This window comes from Odocoileus virginianus, chromosome 13 (genome assembly GCF_023699985.2).
Source record: "Odocoileus virginianus isolate 20LAN1187 ecotype Illinois chromosome 13, Ovbor_1.2, whole genome shotgun sequence".
Taxonomy (NCBI): Eukaryota; Metazoa; Chordata; class Mammalia; order Artiodactyla; family Cervidae; genus Odocoileus; species Odocoileus virginianus.
In genome coordinates, this window is record NC_069686.1 from 57,243,066 (window position 1) to 57,263,324 (window position 20,259).

Below are 20,259 nucleotides of genomic sequence, written 5' to 3' on the forward strand. Positions count from 1 at the left end.
TAGTTTGCCTTATGTATTGAGGTGCTCCTATGTTGGGTGCACAGATATTTACAATTGCTATGTCTTCTTGGATTGATCCCTAGATAATTATGTAGTGTCCTTCTTTTTCTCTTATGGTATTCTTTATATTAAAGTCTATTTCGTCTGAAATAAGGATTGACACTCCAGCTTTCTTTTGGTTTCCATTCACATGGAATATTTTACTCCATCCTTTTACTTTCAGTCTGTATGTGTCTCTAGGTCTGAAGTGGGTCTCCTGTAGGCAGCATATATATGGGTCTTATTTTTGTATCCATTCAGTCAGTCTGTATCTTTTGGTTGGTGCATTTAATCCATTTACATTTAAGGTAATCATTGATACACATGTTCCTATTGGCATTTTCTTGATTATTTTGGGTTTGTTTTTGTAAGTCTTTCCTTTCTCTTGTGTTTGCTGGCTATGTAAATCCCTTTAGTATTTCTTGCAAGGTTGGTTTGTTGATGCTGAATTCTCTTAATTTCTCCTTGTGTGTAAAGCTTTTTTGATTTTTCTGTCAATTTTGAATGAGATCTTTGGAGGTGAGAGTAATTGTGGTTGTAGGATTTTCTCTTTCAGTAATTTAAATATATCCTGCCATTCCCTTCTGGCCTGTAGAGTTTCTGCTGAAAGATTTGCTGTTAATCATATGAGTTTTCTCTTGTATGTTACTTGTTGCTTTTCCCTTGCTGCTTTTAATATTCTTTCTTTGTGCTTAATCTGCATCTTGATGTGTTCTCTTTGGGTTCATCTGGTAGGAGACTCTCTATGCTTCTTGGACTTGATTGACTATTTCCCATGTTGGGGAAATTTTCAACTATAATTTCTTCAAAGATGTTCTCAGTGCCTTTCTTTTTTTCTTCTTCCTCTGGCACCCCTATAACTCAAATATTGGTGTGTTTAATATTGTCCCAAAGGTCTCTGAGGCTTTCCTCAATTCTTTTCATTCCTTTCCCTTTAGTCTGCTCTTCAGCAGTTGTTTCCCCCACTCTATCCTCCAGCTCACTTACCCATTCCTCTGCCTGTTATTCTGCTATTGGTTCCTTCTGGTGTATTTTTAATTTCAGTAATTGTGTTATTCATCTCTGTTTGCTTATTCTTTATGTCTTGTATGTCCTTGGTGATTGTATTAACTGTGTTAAATGCCTCTTGCATTTTCTCCATTCTATTTTCAAGTCTTGGGAGCATCTTTACTCATTATTCTGAGTTCTCTTTCAGGGAGATTACTTATCTCCTCTTTATTTATTTAGTCTTTTGAGTTTCTACCTTGCTCTTTCATTTATGTTGTATTTCTCTGTCTTTTCATCATCATCTTTTTTTTTTTTTTTCCTAACTTGGTCCATTTGAGGTCTCCTTTCCCCAGGCTTTAAGGTTGTATTACTTCTTCCTTTTGATTTTTGCGCTTGGAGGGAAATGTTAGTTGGGTGGTTTCTGTTGATTTCTTGTTGGGGTGACTTGTGCCTATGTTCTAGTGGGAGGAGATAAAGTAGGCAATTACAGAAATACTGGGAAATATACACACACTTCCACATATACAGTTATAACCAAAGTGTTCTAAAGAAAAAAGTACAGGAGATTGACTTGGTGAGACAGGGAAACCAGAAGTAATATCAACCAACTGAAAGAAGAGTTAGCTAATGCTCAGTCTGATAATCTGAGCACGAATGGAAGGCCAATTGGGGAATAGAGCATAGAGATCTCAACAGTTTAACTTACTTGGTGAAAGCAGAAAGAGAGGGGAAAAAGGGAGAATAAAAAAAGAGAGGAAAAAAATAAGAGAAAGGAGGGAAAAGAGAAAAGGGAGGGATGGAGAAGAGAACTAAAAAATAAAAAAGAGAGAGCAAGAAAAGATAAAATAGAAAAGCAAAGATGAATGGACATGTGTGAAAAAGATTTGTATATATATTCAGGAATAGCTACAGCCAGTAAAGAACAGTAGGTAAAGCAGTTGAATATATCCAAATCGAAATCCAAAAAACTCATCAAGAAAAAAGAAAAAAAAAAAGTGAGGAGGAAAAAAGAAAAACCTAAAATGATTTTTTTCCTTGCTTTTTTTTTTGACAGAAAACACAGAGGAAAATTCCACAGCACTGCAAAAGGCTAATATGAAGGTGGAAATATATAGGGGGAATAAACCATGTGATTTATATGAAATAAAGGAAACAAAATCTTAAAATGATTTTTTTTTTTAACAAGGAAAACTCCACAGCATTGCAAAAAGCTAATGTGATAGTGGAAATGTGTTGGGGAATAAGCAATGTGATTTATAAGAGGAGAGAATCTTAAAATGATTTTTTTTTGTAAATAAGATAAAGAGGAAAACTCCACAACACCGCTAAATGCTAGTGTGAAGGTGGAGATATGTTGGGGGAAAAAATGGTGTGATTTATAAGAGACAAAAAGGAAAAGGGGAAAAAATAAATAAACAGGGTTTTCAAGGTCATAGTCCTTGGTTGTGGAGTCTGCCTCTGTGGATGGGGTTGGGTTAGTGTCCTGTGATGTTTTCCTGGTTGGTGGAGCTCGTGCCTGGGTTCTGGTTGATGGAGTTGGATCTGGTCTTTCTCGAGGGCGGTGCCGTTTCCAGTAGGAGATTTTGGAGTGTCTGTGGGTTAAGTATGCCTTTGGGCAATCCCGGCTTTCGCGGTGTTAGGCGCGTCTATTTTCGCAGCTGCTTCAAAGCGTCTCTCTCAGCATATATGCAGCGCAGCCAGTCCCTACTTGTTCCCGGGATCACTGCTGGTGACTCAGTTCCCCCGTCCCACCCTGCGCTGCCGGCCGAGACTTCCTAGGTAGGTGCTTGCGTGGATGCTTCTGCGTCCCCGCGACGTGCGGGGGCTTCCCTCAGCCGCCCAAGCCCACCTCTGGGTCGCAGGGCTGTGTGTACTTGACTCGGTCCCCGGGGGCCGCCCTCTGCGTCGCGAGGTTTCTGTGCGCTTGTCTCGTCTCACTGCCTGCGGTCTGTCCCGGAGGTTCTTTGTTCTCCCAGCTGTGCCGGGAGGGTTGCGTGCGCTGCCGGGTTTGTACGCCTCCCCTCTCTGGGCACCCTAGTCCCGCCCTGGGCGCGGGCTGTGTCCGTCTGCGCGGTCCCTGGGCCTGCCGTCTGTGCTGCTTGCTTCTGGGTTTACCTGCCCGTCACACTGGCCACCGGGACTGGCTGTGCCGCAAGGGTTGTGTGCGCTGGCTGGCTTTGTAGGCCGCACGCTCTCGGGTCCCAGGCCTGCCGTCTGTTTGAGGCCACAGTCCCTGAGCTGTTCACGAGCTGAGAAGCACAGCTTTCTCAGTTTACTGCCCTCCAAGTCCCTGATTTGGAGAAGGCAATGGCACCCCACTGCGGTACTCGTGCCGGGAGAATCCCATGGACGGAGGAGCCTGGTAGGCTGCAGTTCATGGGGTCGCGAAGAGTCGGACACGACGGAGCGACTTCACTTTCAATTTTCATTTTCATGCCATGAAGAAGGAAATGGCAACCCACTCCAGCGTTCTTGCCCGGAGAGTCCCAGGGACGGGGGAGCCTGGTGGGCTGCGGTCTATGGGATCACCCAGAGTCGGACACGACCGAAGCGACTTACCAGCAGCAGCAGCAGCAGAAGTTCCTGATTTTCCAAACTTCGTGGTAGCTCCCCTTTGGGCCTACCTGCGCATGGGAACTTCTGTCTCATGGCTCCCTCCCTCCTTTGGGGCACAAGTTCCTGTCCAGAAGTTGTCTGTCTTTTCCCTTTTATGTCTGCCTTCTCTCTCCTACCTCATTTCAGGGAGCTTAGCCTGTCCCCCTGGAGGCCTGGGGTCTTCTGCTGTCGCCTAGAGGTTGCTTTGTAGGAGTCGTTCCATATCTTGATGAGTTTTTTATGTATCTGGGGGGAAGCTGGTATCTCCCCATCTTACTACTCCACCATCTTCTCTGTGCTCCCTCCAGGAGTTTTCCCACTTATCAGCATTTGTCTCAAGAAAACCCTGCCACATGCACAAGGAGACATTAATAAAGTGGTCCACAGACAACTTGATTTAAAGAGCAAAAATTTGGAAAAACTCAAATATCGAAAAATAAGTTTTTCTGTATTCATGCATATAATAAAATACCATATAGCAGTGAAAATAAACTATGTCTACAAGTGTCAACATGAATTAATCTCAGAAATAAATTGTTGAGTGAAAATAGCAAATCTATCAATATTATTCTCAATACACATGCTACAAAGGTTAAAAGCATATAACACTTAAAATCTATTTGAAATGAAGTTTGCTCTATAAGTTTTATTCAAAGCTATTCAAACTGTTTAGCTGTCAATCATTTAGATTAACGCTATCAAAGTCCTGTGTCTATACTAAATGACTAAATAACTTCCTATGTCAAGGTGATGCTACCCATGTAGTCCTATGTGGAGATGTTTTCTGAATGATTTTCCTACAGCATGGGAATAAAGGTACTGTCTTGTCTGTAACTATGGTTATGTGAATGTGTATTCCTTCTTGAGACTGAAAACAAGAAACTCAATGTTAACTGAGAACTAAAGAATTAAAAGTGACAGGGGCAGTTAGCACTTTGGTGTCGACCAGAGACATGCTATTTAAATAAAAGGGAAATCAATGTTTTCTATTTCTTTACAGAGTAAAAGTGAGCAAATTACCGTGCGGCATCTGACGTCAGGAAACTGGGAAGTGATAAAGATCCTGGCATATGATGAAATTACACAAAAAATGTGAGTGTTTTTATTCTCTAGTCAAGTTGGAAGTCAGTGTTGTTAAATGCAATCTTATCTGCCAGATTTATTTTTGCTTACCATGGTCCTAATCCAAGTAGCCTGGCCATGTGAAAAGCAACCTTTAAGACTCTCCCCCGGCTTCCCCCAGAGAGATGCTTACACAGACATATTTGCAAAGACACATGCACGCACACACACACAGAGTCACACTCAGAGAGATTGTGAGATACCATGGAAAGAAAGTATGACAACATTTTAAGAAAAGATATGTTTCCCAAATGGATCAAAGTCCTGTTGTTGAATAATAGAAAAGCTCTTGCCTATTCTCTGGCAGTTGGAAAATGCAAGTGAAAAACTCAGTGTTGCAAAAATTGATTGGTACCTGATGTTTGTGTTGTTTTTTTTTTTCATGGGCAGTTACTTTCTGAGCACCGAGTCATCTCCCAGAGGGAGGCAGCTATACAGGTAAGCACTGTGAGAGGACCTTCCTGCACAGGTCGGTTCCTCAGGGGCCATCCACACCGCATAATCACAGGATGGAGAGATCTGAAGTTGCCTTTTTGGTATGACTAGGAGAGAGCCAACTCAGTATGACAAAACCTCATCTCTGGACCATTATGAGCATAAAGGTTTGGAACTGGGGTGGAGACCATCTTATTCCTCTTTTATTTTTTCCCTCACTTGTTTTTATCCTTTCAAAATATCTTTTTTTTTTTTTTTTTTTGAGGCTTGCATCTCTCAATGACACATATCACTAGCATTTCCTTATTTCCCCAATAGCTTTTTGTTGTGCTGTGCCTCATTTAAAGTTTTCAGTATATGAGGCCTTCCCTGATCAAACCAGTCAATCTAAAGGAAATCAGTCCTAAATATTCATTGATTCTGAAGCTGAAGCTCCAATACTTTGGCCACCTGATGTGAAAAACTGACTCATTATAAAAGACCTTGATGTTGGGAAAGATTGAAGTCAGGAGGAGAAGGGGATGACAGAGGATCAGGTTGTTGGATGGCATCACCAACTTGATGGACATGAGTTTGAACAAGCTCTGGGAGTGATGATGGACAAGGAAGCTTGGCATGCTGCAGTCCATGGGATCAAAAAGAGTTGGACAGGACTGAGCAACTGAACTGAACTGAACTGGTGTCTCAGATGGTAAAGAATCCACTTGCAATGCAGGAGACCCAGGTTCATCCCTGGGTCAGGAAGATCCCCTAGAGAAGGGAATGGCTACCCATTCTGTATTCTTGCCTGGAGAATCCCATAGACAGAGGAATGGGCTATAGTCCATGGGGTCGCAAAGAGTCAGAAATGACTGAAGGACTAAGCACACATGCAATACTCTACACATGTGATTTATTCCTGAACAAATGAAAGCATTGTGGACCTTTAATAGAATAGATCAAGTGGCAGTTTCTCTCTCCCCACTCTCAGAATGTATAAAATCCATAGATTGTTATTTAAGCCAGGCATGGCCCTTGATTACTAAAATAGAGCTGTGGACGGGAACAATTTTCATCTCTCCAATTTTCCCAGATGGAAAGCTATATTCATAAAAGGGTTTAAGGTCATACCTATTTAGTATTAAAAATGTCTCTTCACTCAGAAAGCTTTCACCAGGGCTTCCCAAGAATGACTTTCATTTTTGCCTGGCAAGCAACTTATTAATTCTAGACTTCATATATCCTTTCTAATTTCCTTTTCACAGATCCATTTTTAAAGTGTCAAAACTGCCATGGCATATTCTCAGTGGAAATTCATCATGTTTGAAGCAGTGTCACCAGTGATTCTTACCAAGTAGCCTAGACTTTCCTTTGAGAGCAAAAATGCATGTTTCAAGTACCCTTACTCACTCTAATTCACCCACACACTATTATTTATGCATAAATCACTGTCATCTGAAGTGAGCCTCTCCTCGTTTTAATCACATATTGCAATATGTCATTTTCACATTCTTTGTTTTTTTCTCTTAGAGTCTGGAACACATGTTCTCAATTCTAATGACTTTCAAAGAAAGAATAGCTATTTATTTAAAGAGACTGATTCTAATTTTAGCTTAGACATCTTGATTAAAGTATTGGTCACTTTCTAGTTCTGGTTACCTAAAACTTATCTTTCTTTAAACTTATATTGTGGTTAATATTGGCGGTCAAGAACAATCCTTTAGAGAGAGAGAAATACTTCACTGATGTTTTACTTCTCTCATTTTGTAAAACTCTTAAAGAAAAATGAGTGTCAGAAAATTACATTTGGCTAAGTTCAGCTAATGGAGCTGCCTCATCCTCCCCTCCTTTTATTAGCCTAAAATGTGATTTGAGTAAAAATGAGTTCTTAGATTTGTGTGCTTGTCCTATGGGCTTCTCAGACAGTGAAGAGTCTGCCTTCAATGCAGGAGATTTGGCCTCGATTCCTGGGTCATGAAGATCCCCTTTGAAGGAAATGGCAACCTCCTCCAGTATTCCTACCTGGACAATTCCATGGACAGAGGAGCCTAGCGGGCTACAATCCATGGGGTCACAAAGAGTCGAACATGACTGAACTAATAACAAGTTATGGGTTTCTGAGGTGGCACCAGAGATACAGAACCTGCCTGCCAATGTAGGACATGTAAGAGGCATGGATTTGATCCCTGCATCGGGAAGATCCCTCAGAGAAGGGCATGGCAACCTACTCCAGGATTCTGGCCTGGAGAATCCCCATGGACAGAGAGCCTGGCAGGCTACAGTCCATGGGATCACAAAAAGCTGTACACAACTGAAGCAAATGAGCACACACACACGTCTCTAGCGACTGAGGCAGAGCAGTGCAACAGTCAGTGGATCTATGACCTGTCCTAGTGTAGAAGACTGGGTTACAACCAAAATATGCAACCAATAGATTTTTCTTTACATGGCTCATCAGGTGCCAGTTGACTTGACTATAAGAAAATGTTAGTGTTTAACCCAAAAAACTCAATCATTGTCTTGTCCAGGTCCATAAAAATAATAATTGGTTGATTTAATTTATGGGATTAACAGAGTCAGAATTGCTACCATATTCAGTGTCATAATTTTGTCTCAAAGTGTGCTTTTCTTTATTTTTAGTTATTTCATAATCTAAATAATGAGAAAATACCAATATAAATTTTTAGGGAACTTAGATCTGAAAAATTATATGACACATTAGAAAGAGAAAAGTTAAATTCTGTGTGTGACTGCCACACACTCATAGTCTGTCTGTGGCGAAAGTTCTGCAATATTGTGACTGAAATTAACCATATACTCGAAAACTGGCTAAAATGGTGAATGTTGTTTTACCACAGTTTAAAGAAAAAAAAAAGGCTATGATTTATCATAAGGATGAAACTAACCAATGTATTTAAGTGCCTATTATACTGATCACTTCAGATATAAAGGAAAATTTTAGTTTATAATGAACCCAAAATGTTTCGAGTGTGAAGTTGTTACTTTATGAAGTATAGTATACTATGTGTTTTATTCCAAAATGCAACTCAGAATATTTTGTCCAGTCAAGTTTCAAAAAGTGTATCATTAGCAGTGTTTTTGTCTAGCAGCACAGATAACTTATGATTAATCATAATTTATTAGTTCTTTCAACTAATATTATTGCTAGTAACTATTTATGCTTATCCGTGTGGGTAGTTTCTTTTTAGACTTTACAAAGAAATATCTATAAAAATATAACTAAGAATAAGTTATATTGAGTCCTGGGAAAGTCCATTTCTTTAAAGCATATATAACTATATACATGTTATATATGTATAGGTGTTCATAACTTTAATTTTTTTTCTGAGAAGAAAAATGTGTATGTCTTAACATTAGTAATGGAAATTGACTTTGCATTTTTATGATAAGTGGTAATTTATAAGGAACTTCAATTTAAATAATACTGTAACTTCTTTATGTTGATATTTAAATAATGATATCACACGTTCAAGTACCTGGAATAGTAACATTTCTCACTTTCTTTTTCTTTCCCCAGTGCTTCTACTGAAGGCTTATTGAATCGTCAATGTATTTCATGTAATTTTATGAAAGAACAGTGTACATATTTTGATGCTAGTTTTAGTCCCATGAATCAACATTTTTTATTACTCTGTAAAGGTAATAGTTGATTTCTGTTAAAATTTATTTTATCAATTTTGTTTGATCAGTATCTATTACTATCAGTAGTAATGATTACCCTCAATCTATGATTTTATATTCCTAGTTTACACAAGTTTTTGTTTAAAAGTAATAAATAAGAGTTTTTTTGTGATATAAATCTTATCCATTACTTTATTTATTTATTTTTTCAGTGTTTTTTTTTTCTTTTTTTTTTTCCATTTATTTTTATTAGTTGGAGGCTAATTACTTTACATCATTGCAGTGGTTTTTGTCATACATTGAAATGAATTAGCCATGGATTTACATGTATTCCCCATTACTTTATTTAAAAGACAGAAATTGGGAGTAAGTCAGTATGTATACAGGTACATGATCAATAAGTGCTATTTTATATGAACCTTTTTAAAAAGTGAATAAACGTTTACATTAGCAAAGTCATCCTAGAATAATAAAATAATTTACCTAGACTTTAGGAAAAGCAACACTCTCCTTGTTGAAATAATGGCTTTGTTGTTAAGAAATTTAGGATCTACAAAAATTTAATTCTCTGGGTCTAGCCTCCTTAAATTTAGAGAAAGTGTGTTCACCCCAATTATTTCTTCTATATGATAATAGTATGCTAAGTCTTGCCTAGTGGTATAGTGTGTCTAGGTTACACTAGTAGGAATCATTGTACCTTTAATAGGACACTTTGATGAAATGGGAGATATCCTCTTATAATGCAATGGATTCAGTGTTACAGCTTTAGCTGGTATCTTGTTCAGTCCTGTTTTAAGATACCACGAGGAAAAGAACAATACTTGCTCTTTTTCATTATTTTTTTCTCTTGACATCTTAAAGAAAGTAATCAAAAAAGAGATGTACTTGTTTGATGACACCAGAGAAAAACCATTAGCCTCCAAATAGAGTTCATTATAGAAGTGAAGTTTCAAGATAACATCTTAAAGTTACAACTGAATTGTCCAGTGTATTTGAAATAGCTATTCCAGTTAATATATTTTTAAATTAATGTAAGATTAGCTCCAAAATTTAATTTGTCTTGTGGATGAAATATTTCTAATATGCATGCATTCTTTCCTTCTTGGCTGAGTGGTAAATATAATTTAATCTTGGATGAGAGGGTAAGAGGTCACAGGTTTGGAAATCAACTGACAGATCAGTGACTATTCTATTAAAGACTAGAAGACAGTAGGGTGCATTAGATTGACTGAAACCATAGAGATATTGAAGTATATGGCATTTTAGAGAAGGGGAAGGGAGGATCTTTACAATAATCTTGTAAATAGTTTCTTTCCCCATATGTTCTTACTTTTCTGAATAAAATGTGCATAGAAAATCTGATTTCTATTTCATTATGTTTTAACTATGAAATGCATGTGGAAAAAAAGAATTCTGTCATCTAACCTTCCAATAGTTATTATTTAGATGTCTTTAAAATGTTTCTACATATATTTCTAAAATCCAGGTCCAGGGGTTCCAGTAGTCAGCCTACATAGCACAGACAACCCAGCAAGTAAGTACATGAACACACAATGCGGAATAGTCATGGTTGGCACCAGTCTTTGATATGATCTTATTCATTCTGAGTTTTGTGCTCTAGAACCTTCTTCAAAGGAGCCCTCAGACTGGGGAAAGAGGCATAGGTACCATCAATATGACCTTGTGTGTGTAAGAGAAATAGTAAAACAAATGGGTCAGGCTGCTTTATAATTGGAGTTGGATCTTATCAATGTATGCCTGAAATGGCGTATCTTCTGTATCTAAATTGACTGAGGAGTGATTGATGAAGTTCGTTTAGGTACGTTTCAGCCTATTGGCCCATTAGGGCTCTCTGGTCCATTCTTTCTTGAATCTCATGTAGATTATTTCTCCAGATCAATGCACTTATTTTAGAAAAAAATATGAAAAATATATTGTTTCATATACTTTATATCCTATTTATTTTAGTTATCCATGACTAGTTTTACATATTCATTTATGTTTTTATATATTTATTAAATTGTCCATCATCTATTGAGTGAAGACTTTATTAGGATATATGACAGAAACTGGGTGTTCATTGCTAGTAAGATGTGGTCAATGTGTTTAAGAACTTTAATAGTAAAGAGTATAACCACAAACATGGTTGAGCTGATCTTAAAAATGAATAGCCAAATTACTTTCTGACTCTCTTTTCCTTATTTTCATCTATCCTTCTTCTCCTTCTTTCATTTAAAATTTTTATTTAATCAATACCCTCATGCTGTAATGATTTATCATAGACTAATATAATCTATTGTGAAAGTTAAAGTCGCTCAGTCATGTCCGATTCTTTGCAACCCCATGGACTATACAGTCCATGGAATTCTCCAGGCCAGAATACTAGAGTGGGTAGTCTTTCCCTTCTCCAGGGGATCTTCCCAACCCAGGGATTGAACCCAGGTCTCCCACAATGCAGGCAAATTTTTTACCAGCTGAGCCACAAGGGAAGCCCAAGAATATTGGAATGGGTAGCCTATCCCTTCTCTAGTGGATCTTCCCAACCCAGGAATTGAACCTAGGTCTCCTGCATTGCAGGTAGATTCTTTACCAACTAAGCTATTGATTATAGGGAAGCCCATAATCTATTGTAATTGAGGCTTATATTTATTAATACATTTACTCCTCAGAACACCCCTGATATTGTTAATTGTATCACCCACTTTTCCAGATGAGGAAATTGAGTCCCAAAGAGGTTAAAAATCTTGGAGAGAGTCAATCTAATATAATAGATAGCACAGGTGGGAATAAAATAAGACAGTCTGACTCCAGAATGGGGTTTATGATCACCACCGTAAAACTTATTATATTGTTTTTGTCTCTCTCATGGCATACTTAGTTTTAAGTAGAAGTCTTACTTAAATGCTTTGACTTAAAGGAGAGATGGTATAAAATGTAATGTTGAAGGACAAATACAATTTTTAAAGGACAGAGGAAGACCATTTACACTTTTCAAATACCACCATATGGAGACATCCAGCCTCATAGAAAAAGACAAAACTTCTAAATAGCTAATGGAGTTTTGTGTGATTTTGGAAATCATTTAGCACATCTTTTAGTTTCTATTTATCAGTGTAAATCCTAAAGAGATTATAGTAAGCATATTAAATCTGTTGAATATTAATACTGAGAGCAACAATAAAGATAATAAGGGCAGTATATTTGATAAAATGGAAAGAAGATTGAATTTCACAGATGTAAAAATTAATGTATAAAGTGATTCTGTCACATATCTTTTGTGGGTATAATCTCATAGAATCTATTTCCTTGTAAAAAAAATTGGTAAATGAATTTTCTGTGAGGATGAGATATATTTGCAACACAGGAATTACTTGGTAAACAACTATTTGTGTTACATTGCATATTCTGCCAAGATGATGACTTTTTAAAAATTTCCAACGTGAATTTAATTAATTGTATTCTATTGTTAAAAGTCGATGTTGTTGTCTAATAACTTTTGTTACAAATTGTGACACACTTTTGTCTAAGGCAAATCTTTCATATTTATAAGTAAATTCTGTTAGTTTCAAGATCAAGAAAAAAAAGGGACTGTAAACAGTAATCAGGTGCTTGATTTTATTTTCAAAAGACAACTATTTATTCATATAAAATTTAAATTTGATTGTAATTAAGTCTTTGGGTTAATGAATCTTCAGGTTAATCATTATTGAACTAAGTGAAAAGTGTTAGTTGCTCAGTTAAGTCTGACTCTTTGCAACCCCATGGACTGTAACTCACCAGGCTCCTCTGTCCATTCTCTAGGCAAGAGTACTGAAGCAGGTAGCCATTCCTTTCTCCAAGGGATCTTCCCAACCCAAGGATGGAACCTAGGTCTCCTGCATTGCAGGCAGATTCTTTACCATCTGAGTCACCAGGGAAGCCCTTGCTAAATGAATGAATTAGTCATAACTCATTTGGGGACCACATGAAGTAGAATAAAGCATGAAAAGTATATTGAAAAAATTAAAATATATAACAAATGTGGAAAACCTTTAAACCCACCAGTTATCCAACAATGCAAAGTAAAACACTACCAAATATTTTTTCCTAACAAATTAATAATATAAAAAAATTTATATTGCTAATGAGGCTTTTATAACTTTCTGGTAAAAAATATGAAGTACAGTAAATCTTTTGGGAAAAAATAGCCATAAGCATTAAATCTTTTTTATCTATTTACCCTATATTTTTCTTTTTTATTGGTTTATACTGAGGAGATAATTCTAAATAGAGAAAATTATAGACATACTACTGATAATAGTGAAAAAAAACACCCATAATAAAAGGTGGGATTTGTAAATAAACTTTAATGGAGTATTAATTTGTGCTCTGAATATCTTTCATTAGTCTTTTCAGAGCCACTCTTAACTGTTTTTTCTCTCCCATGGTCTCTACCCAAGAAGGATTTTGTTTTGATGACTTAAGTTCTGCTGCTATTTACTGCTAATTGGATTCAGCTAACGCAAATCCTACAGGTGACTGAAGAGAGGCAGAAAAGTGGCTTTGGAGTCTGTATGTCTCCAGCATCATCCCTGTGTAGCCACCCAGGCTGCTATGACTCTTGGGTGAAAGTCTTTCATGCAACCATCTCCAAGTAACTGCTCTCTCTATGAGCCACACACCAAACCATTCTCAGGAGCACTTGGTTGTGTTACTATCCCTTATGTTCCCTGTGTCATTTTCCTATATTTGTAAATGGTCCTTTATTAAAATTTCATTAAATTGTTCTAATAAAGTTGCCACTAGTTCCCCACTAGGATTAAAAATAAAAATATGTCTTTAAAAGTCAATTATTCAAAAACTGCTTAAGTTATATTTCTAAATGCTTGTGCAATTCAAATATTTATGCCACTTAAAAAAGTATTTAAAATTATATATAAAAATTCTGGAAGACAACATTTGCAAGCAGTAAAAAGTCTTGCATTTATGTGGCAGCCTTTCAGGTGATTTTTTTGTTCTCTTCTCTTGAGTATTTTCCTAATTTTCTGCAATGAACATATATTATCTTTAAAATGAAAAAGAAACCCTTCATTAAAATGTTCAGTGACTTGGAAAATGTATAAATATGCAAAATTTTACTTAGCATTTCAAAAGTCCTTTGTCTCATATTTCTATGATTCTTTTCCTCTTTTATATTTTCATTTTTCCCCTTAATTGTGCATTTATGTTTTATTTCTTTTACTTTAATTTACTTTAGTCTCTTTCCTTTCTTCTTTTTTCTGCATTGTATATCTTTCTTCTCATCCCTCCTTATTCTTCCTTTCTACTTTCTTATCTCTCCCTTTTTCCCTTCTTCCCAATTTTCTGTTCTCACTTTATCCTCTTTTCTTCCTCAGTCCCACAATTATATCATGTCCTAATACTGTCTTTTCTTTATAAAGTTCCACAAAACTTTGTATGAAATATGTTTTCTGAATATATCATGAAAAAATTATTTGCTTCTGAAAATGACTTTATTATCTTTTGTATTTTTTTCTCTGTGACGATGGATTGATTTTTTTCCCATGAGCATGATTTAGAAGTAAAATTTTCAACTACCTCTTATCTCATGTAATTTAATTTTTCCCATTCATTTTTGGTAATAAAAAGGAACCATGATAAATTATTCATATATCGGACTCATATCAATACCTCTAACTCATTTAGTCAACTAGCCATTTTAATACAATAAACTATTTTTCACTATAAAAATCTTTATCCAATAAAATGATCTCTAGTTAAAGGTATAAAGGAAAACTTTAATAGTCTCTAAAAATTTCTGCTTAAGTTAACAAATATCAGATGATTTCTTTTGAATCCAAAATGAATGCTTTTATCTATGATTAGGTTTATTAAGTGCATTTTTATGACAGGTCTTAAACATTATAAGTACTGAATCCTTAATGAAAGTATATAAAGTTGAAATGTTCACATTTGAAATTTTATAGTTGAGTGGGATAGATTCCTTGAAAATATACTATTATTTAATAATCAGAAATTTCTTATATTAAGGGGATAGAAGAAATCTCTGGAATCAGCTAATTTCCCAAATTTGTATTATAGAAAATGATACTTATTTACAGGAGAGGTGGTTTGATGTGTCTGAAATTCATATAGAATTCTCAGTCCAAAGCAAGAATCAGAAAATGTAATGCTTGTAATAGAATATAATAATTTCTCTGGTAGAAGCGGGCCCCATTCAAAAAAAGGGGAAACCAGTGGAAAGCATTTCTGGAAGAAAGAATGTGAATGCACAATCATGACACATGAAATATTTATACTTGCAAGATAAAACTTGTTCAATGTGGCTGGAACAAAACATTTAAGATAAAAACAAAAGATATAGGCTACAGGGTAGGTTGGAGCCAGATCGTGAAAGCCTTATATATTCTTCCTAAGGAAATTGTATTTAACAATAAAATATCAAAGATAAGCCATTGATAATAAAAAATAAATATTCTTATTTGGCCACAGAGTACATGGAAGCAAACATGGCCTCTTAGCTAAAAGAAAGAAAGGAAAATAAAATAAAATATATTTTTTTTAAAAAAGCTGTGTAAGATACATGAAAGAACACTTGTCAGACTTGGGACAATAGTCATGACGGGGCCCTGATCCCTAATGGAAGGAAACAAGTGAAATTAACATTGCAATTGCCCTGGCTTTCTGGCCAGACTTGTTTTCTGAAATCTAGTGTAATGAGGCAGAGAAGGCAATGGCACCCCACTCCAGTACTCTTGCCTGGAAAATCCCATGGACAGAGGAGCCTGGTAGGCTTCAGTCCACGGGGTCACGAAGAGTCAGACACGACTGAGCGACTTCACTTTCACTTTTAACTTTCATGCACTGGAGAAGGAAACGGCAACCCACTCCAGCGTTCTTGCCTGGAGAATCCCAGGGACGGGGGAGCCTGGTGGGCTGCCGTCTATGGGGTTGCACAGAGTTGGACACGAATGAAGCAACTTAGCAGCAGCAGCAGCAGTGTAATGAGGAAGAATGAAATAAGTGTATAAGGGTACCTGAGAAACACAATGGAGACAGAAATTGGAACTCTGAAGGGTTGAAGCTTTTGGAATGTTGGGAGGGTAGATAACACTGGAACAGAATCCGGGGAGACAGAGACAGAACACCAGGGGTCTGCATAGAGCTGTGGGGGATCATCTTCCATCTGTTGCTGAAAATACCTAGCTGAGCATGCACAGGAAGACACTCTGAGCTTGGGGAAAGCCGGGACTCACACAGTGCTGGGGTATGTTAAAGTTCCAACTAATCAGAACACCGGAATGTTTAGAAGAGATCTCAGAAGAGCCATGCCTTTTGTAGTACAGCTCAACAAGTCATAGAACAAGGGCCATTCAAACTCACACTAAATAAAATATTTTTAAAAGCTTTTAAATAATTAAGCTGCCCTCCAAATAGCTTAAACATCTGCTATAACAAAGACTAACAATTTACACAGGAACAGAGAACAATGTTTAGAACTCAACGGTATAAATATCATAATGTTTAGAATCCAATAAAACATTACTGGTTATGTAAAGAGGCTAGCAAATATAACTACCTAGAAAAAGAAAGCCAGTGAATTGAGACAGATTCAGATATGATGAAAATTATGGAATTCCCTGACAAGTACAATAAATTGGCAATTATAAAAATACTGAATGATATTAAGAAAAAATGAATGTAGTGATAAAATAAATAGAATGTATTTTAAGTTTAAATATATGAAATTAAAACTTTACAGAAAAATATTACAAGCAAATTAAACAATGAGAAGAAAATATTAGTGAGTTTGAAACATTATCTATGGAAACTTCGAGACACAGAGAAAAATGGTGAAAGAAATGAACAGAGCCTACTTAAGCTAATATCCAAATCTATAATATTTTTAACTCAGAATGGAAAAATATATTTGATGAAATATCATCCAAATCCAAATATGATGAAAAATGTAAAATTGCTCAGCAAACCTCAAACAGGATACAAAATTAAAAAGACATCCACACATTACATACATAGTAAGAAAGCCAAGAATGACTACAGATTTCTTATCAGAATAAAAGTATGGAGAAAAATCTTTTGAATACCAATGGAAAGCAAAACAAAACAAAACCAACCTAGAATAACAAACTTTGAAAATATCCTTCAAAAATAAAGCCAAAATAAAGAATCAAGAAGAATAGAAACTAAGAATCTTTTGTCATCAGACTTGCATCTTTAAATAACACAAAGATCAAAGAGGAATTTACTTATTAGAAAATAATATTTGGAAAATATTTGAGCCAAATGAAACAAAATGAAAACACAACTAATCTAAATTTCAGTTCAGTTCAGTTCGGTAGCTGTCGTGTCTGACTCTTTGCGACCCCATGAATCACAGCACGCCAGGCCTCCCTGTCCATCACCAACTCCCAGAGTTTACTCAAACTCACGTCCATCGAGTCACAGATGCCATCCAGCCATCTCATCCTCTGTTGTCCCCTTCTCCTCCTGCCCCCAATCCCTCCCAGCATCAGGGTCTTTTCTAATAAGTCAACTCTTCGCATGAGGTGGCCAAGTATTGGAGTTTCAGCTTCAGCATTAGTCCTTCCAATGAACACCCAGGACTGATCTCCTTTAGGATGGACTGGTTGGATCTCCTTGCAGTCCAGGGGACTCTCAAGACTCTTCTCCAACACCACAGTTCAAAAGCATCAGTTTTTTGGTGCTCAGCTTTCTTTATAGTCCAACTCTCACATCCATACATGACCACTGGAAAATCATAGCCTTGACTAGATGGACCTTTGTTGGCAAAGTAATGTCTGCTTTTTAACATGCTATCTAGGTTGGTCATAACTTTCCTTCCAAGGAGTAAGCATCTTTTAATTTCATGACTGCAAGCACCATCTGCAGTGATTTTGGAGCCCCAAAAAATAAAGTCTGACACTGTTTCCACTGTTTCCCCATCTATTTCCCATGAAGTGATGGAACCAGATGCCATGATCTTAGTTTTATTAATGTTGAGCTTTAAGCCAACTTTTTCACTCTCTTCTTTCACTTTCATCAAGAGGCTTTTTAGTTCCTCTTTACTTTCTGCCATAAGGGATACTTAAAATCCTCTGGATGAGGAAATGGCCACCTACTCCAGTTTTGTTGCCTGGGAAATGCCATAGACAGAGGAGCCTGACAGGCAAGAGTCCATGCAAGTCACAGAGTTGGACACAACTTAGTGACTAAACAACAACAAAAATATCGTGACTAGAAACAGGTTTATGTCCCTAAATTCTTATTTTATAAAAAAAGGGAAATCTTTAAAATCAATCATCTAAGAGTCTGCCTTAAGAAACTAGAAAAAGAAGAGCAAATGAATAGAAAGTAAGTTGAAAGAAGGAATTTATAAAGTCAGAGTGGAAATAAATGATATAGGAAATGGATTGGCAGTAGACAAAAGCATATAAAAACAAAAAGATTTTTTAGAAAGAATAAAATTGATAAAATTTTAGATAGAGCCATAAAAGGAAAAATGCACTATCACTTTCATTAATGAAATAGATGATGTTAATAACAGCTTCTGCAGACACTTGAATGATAGTAATGGAATGTCATAAGTAGTTTTAATGGTAGTGAATTTGACATCTTAGATAAAATGGGTAAATTTCTTAAAAGAAAAATTGCTAACCACTCAAAGGAGAATATGTACAATATATAAATACCCCATTATCTACTAAAATTTTTAATTCACAGTTAGTACTCACTCTTCCCATGGAGAGGGAAATGGCAACCCACTCCAGTATTCTTACATGGAGAATCCCATGAACAGAGGAGACTGTCAGGCTACAGGCCACGGGGTCACAAGGGTCGGACACAACTGAGCAACTAAACCACCACTACCACTCTTCCCAAAAAGAAAATTCCCGTTCCAATATCTTCACTGGTTCATTCTGAGCAATATTTAATATACTAATACCGAGATCACATAAACTTTCGGAAAATTAAAACCAGCATTGACTAGGTTCCAAAGCCAAATAGATATAATAAGGACAAAAAAATAAATTTTTCTCAGAATATTGATGCAAAATTCCTTAACTAAATACAAGCAACAAAAATCTAATAATTTATAAAAGGGTAATATATTATGACTATGGGGGGTTTACCTGAGAAATCCATGATTGTTATAACATTTATTAATTAATCAATGCAACTTACTCTATTATTCTGTCAACAACTCAAAGGGTTTAGAAAAAAAAATTATTTGATTAAAAATGAAAACAATAATAATAATGAAGTAATAATAATAACTAAAAAATAAATAAATGATTTAGCTTAATGATTATTATCTACAAAAATACTACAACTGATATCGTATTAATACTTGATGTTGAAGACAATGCATTTCTCCCAAGACTGGATAAAAGTAAAGAGTGTTTGCTATCACGGCCTAATTGTAACATTGTATTAGAAGACTTAATTAAATAAGGCAAGAAAAAGAAATATAGGTAAAAAACTTACCTTTATTTGCAGAGGATATACTTGTAAGCAAAACAGAAATCAAATTAAAAATATGGAATCCACATCAATTCAGTTCAGTTCAGTTGCTCAGTTGTGTCTGACTCTTTGTGACCCCATGAACTGCAGCACGCCAGACCTCGCTGTCCATCACCAACTCCCGGAGCCCACCAAACTCATGTCCATTGACACAGTGATGCCATCCAACCACTCGTCTTCTGCCGTCCCCTTCTCCTCCTGCCCTCAATCTTTCCCAGCATCAGGGTCTTTTCAAATGAGTCAGCTCTTCACATCAGGTGGCCAAAGTATTGGAGTTTCAGCTTCAATATCAGACCCTCTAATGAAGACCCAGGACTGATCTCCTTTAGGATGGACTGGTTGGATCTCCTTGCAGTCCAAAGGACTCTCAAGGGTCTTCTCCAACACCGCAGTTCAGAAGCATCCGTTCTTTGGCACTCAGCTTTCTTTATAGTCCAACTCTCACATCCGTACATGACCACTGGAAAAATCATAGCCTTGACTAGATGGACCTTTGTTGGTAAAGTAATGTCTCTGCTTTTTAATATGCTGTCTAGGTTGGTCATAACTTTCCTTCCAAGGAGTAAGCATCTTTTAATTTCATGGCTGCAATCACCATCTGCCGTTATTTTGGAGCCCCAAAAGCTAAAGTCAGCCACTCTTTCCACTGTTTCCCCATCTATTTCCCATGAGGTGATGCAACCAGATGCCATGATCTTAGTTTTCTGAATGTTGAGCTATAAGCCAACTTTTTCACTCTCCTCTTTCACTTTCATCAAGAGGCACTTTAGTTCTTTTTCACTTTCTGCCATAATGGTGGTGTCATCTGCATATCTGAGGTTATTGATATTTCTTCTGGCAATCTTGATTCCAGCTTGTGCTTCCTCCAGCTCAGAGTTTCTCATGATGTACTCTTCATATAAGTTAAATAAGCAGGGT

At 36.5% G+C, this 20,259-nt stretch overlaps 1 protein-coding gene across 4 annotated transcripts in view; it reads left to right on the top strand.

Moving 5' to 3' along the window:
• Window positions 1-20,259, top strand: part of DPP10 (dipeptidyl peptidase like 10) — a 1,494,592-nt gene that overhangs the window by 1,431,424 nt on the left and 42,909 nt on the right. For all 4 annotated transcript variants that reach the window (XM_070476307.1, XM_070476306.1, XM_020892274.2 and 1 more), the window contains exons 14-17: window positions 4,622-4,713; window positions 5,134-5,181; window positions 8,696-8,817; window positions 10,286-10,333. In XM_070476307.1, the coding sequence (XP_070332408.1) occupies window positions 4,622-4,713; window positions 5,134-5,181; window positions 8,696-8,817; window positions 10,286-10,333 (310 nt within the window). The remainder of the gene's footprint in view (window positions 1-4,621; window positions 4,714-5,133; window positions 5,182-8,695; window positions 8,818-10,285; window positions 10,334-20,259) is intronic.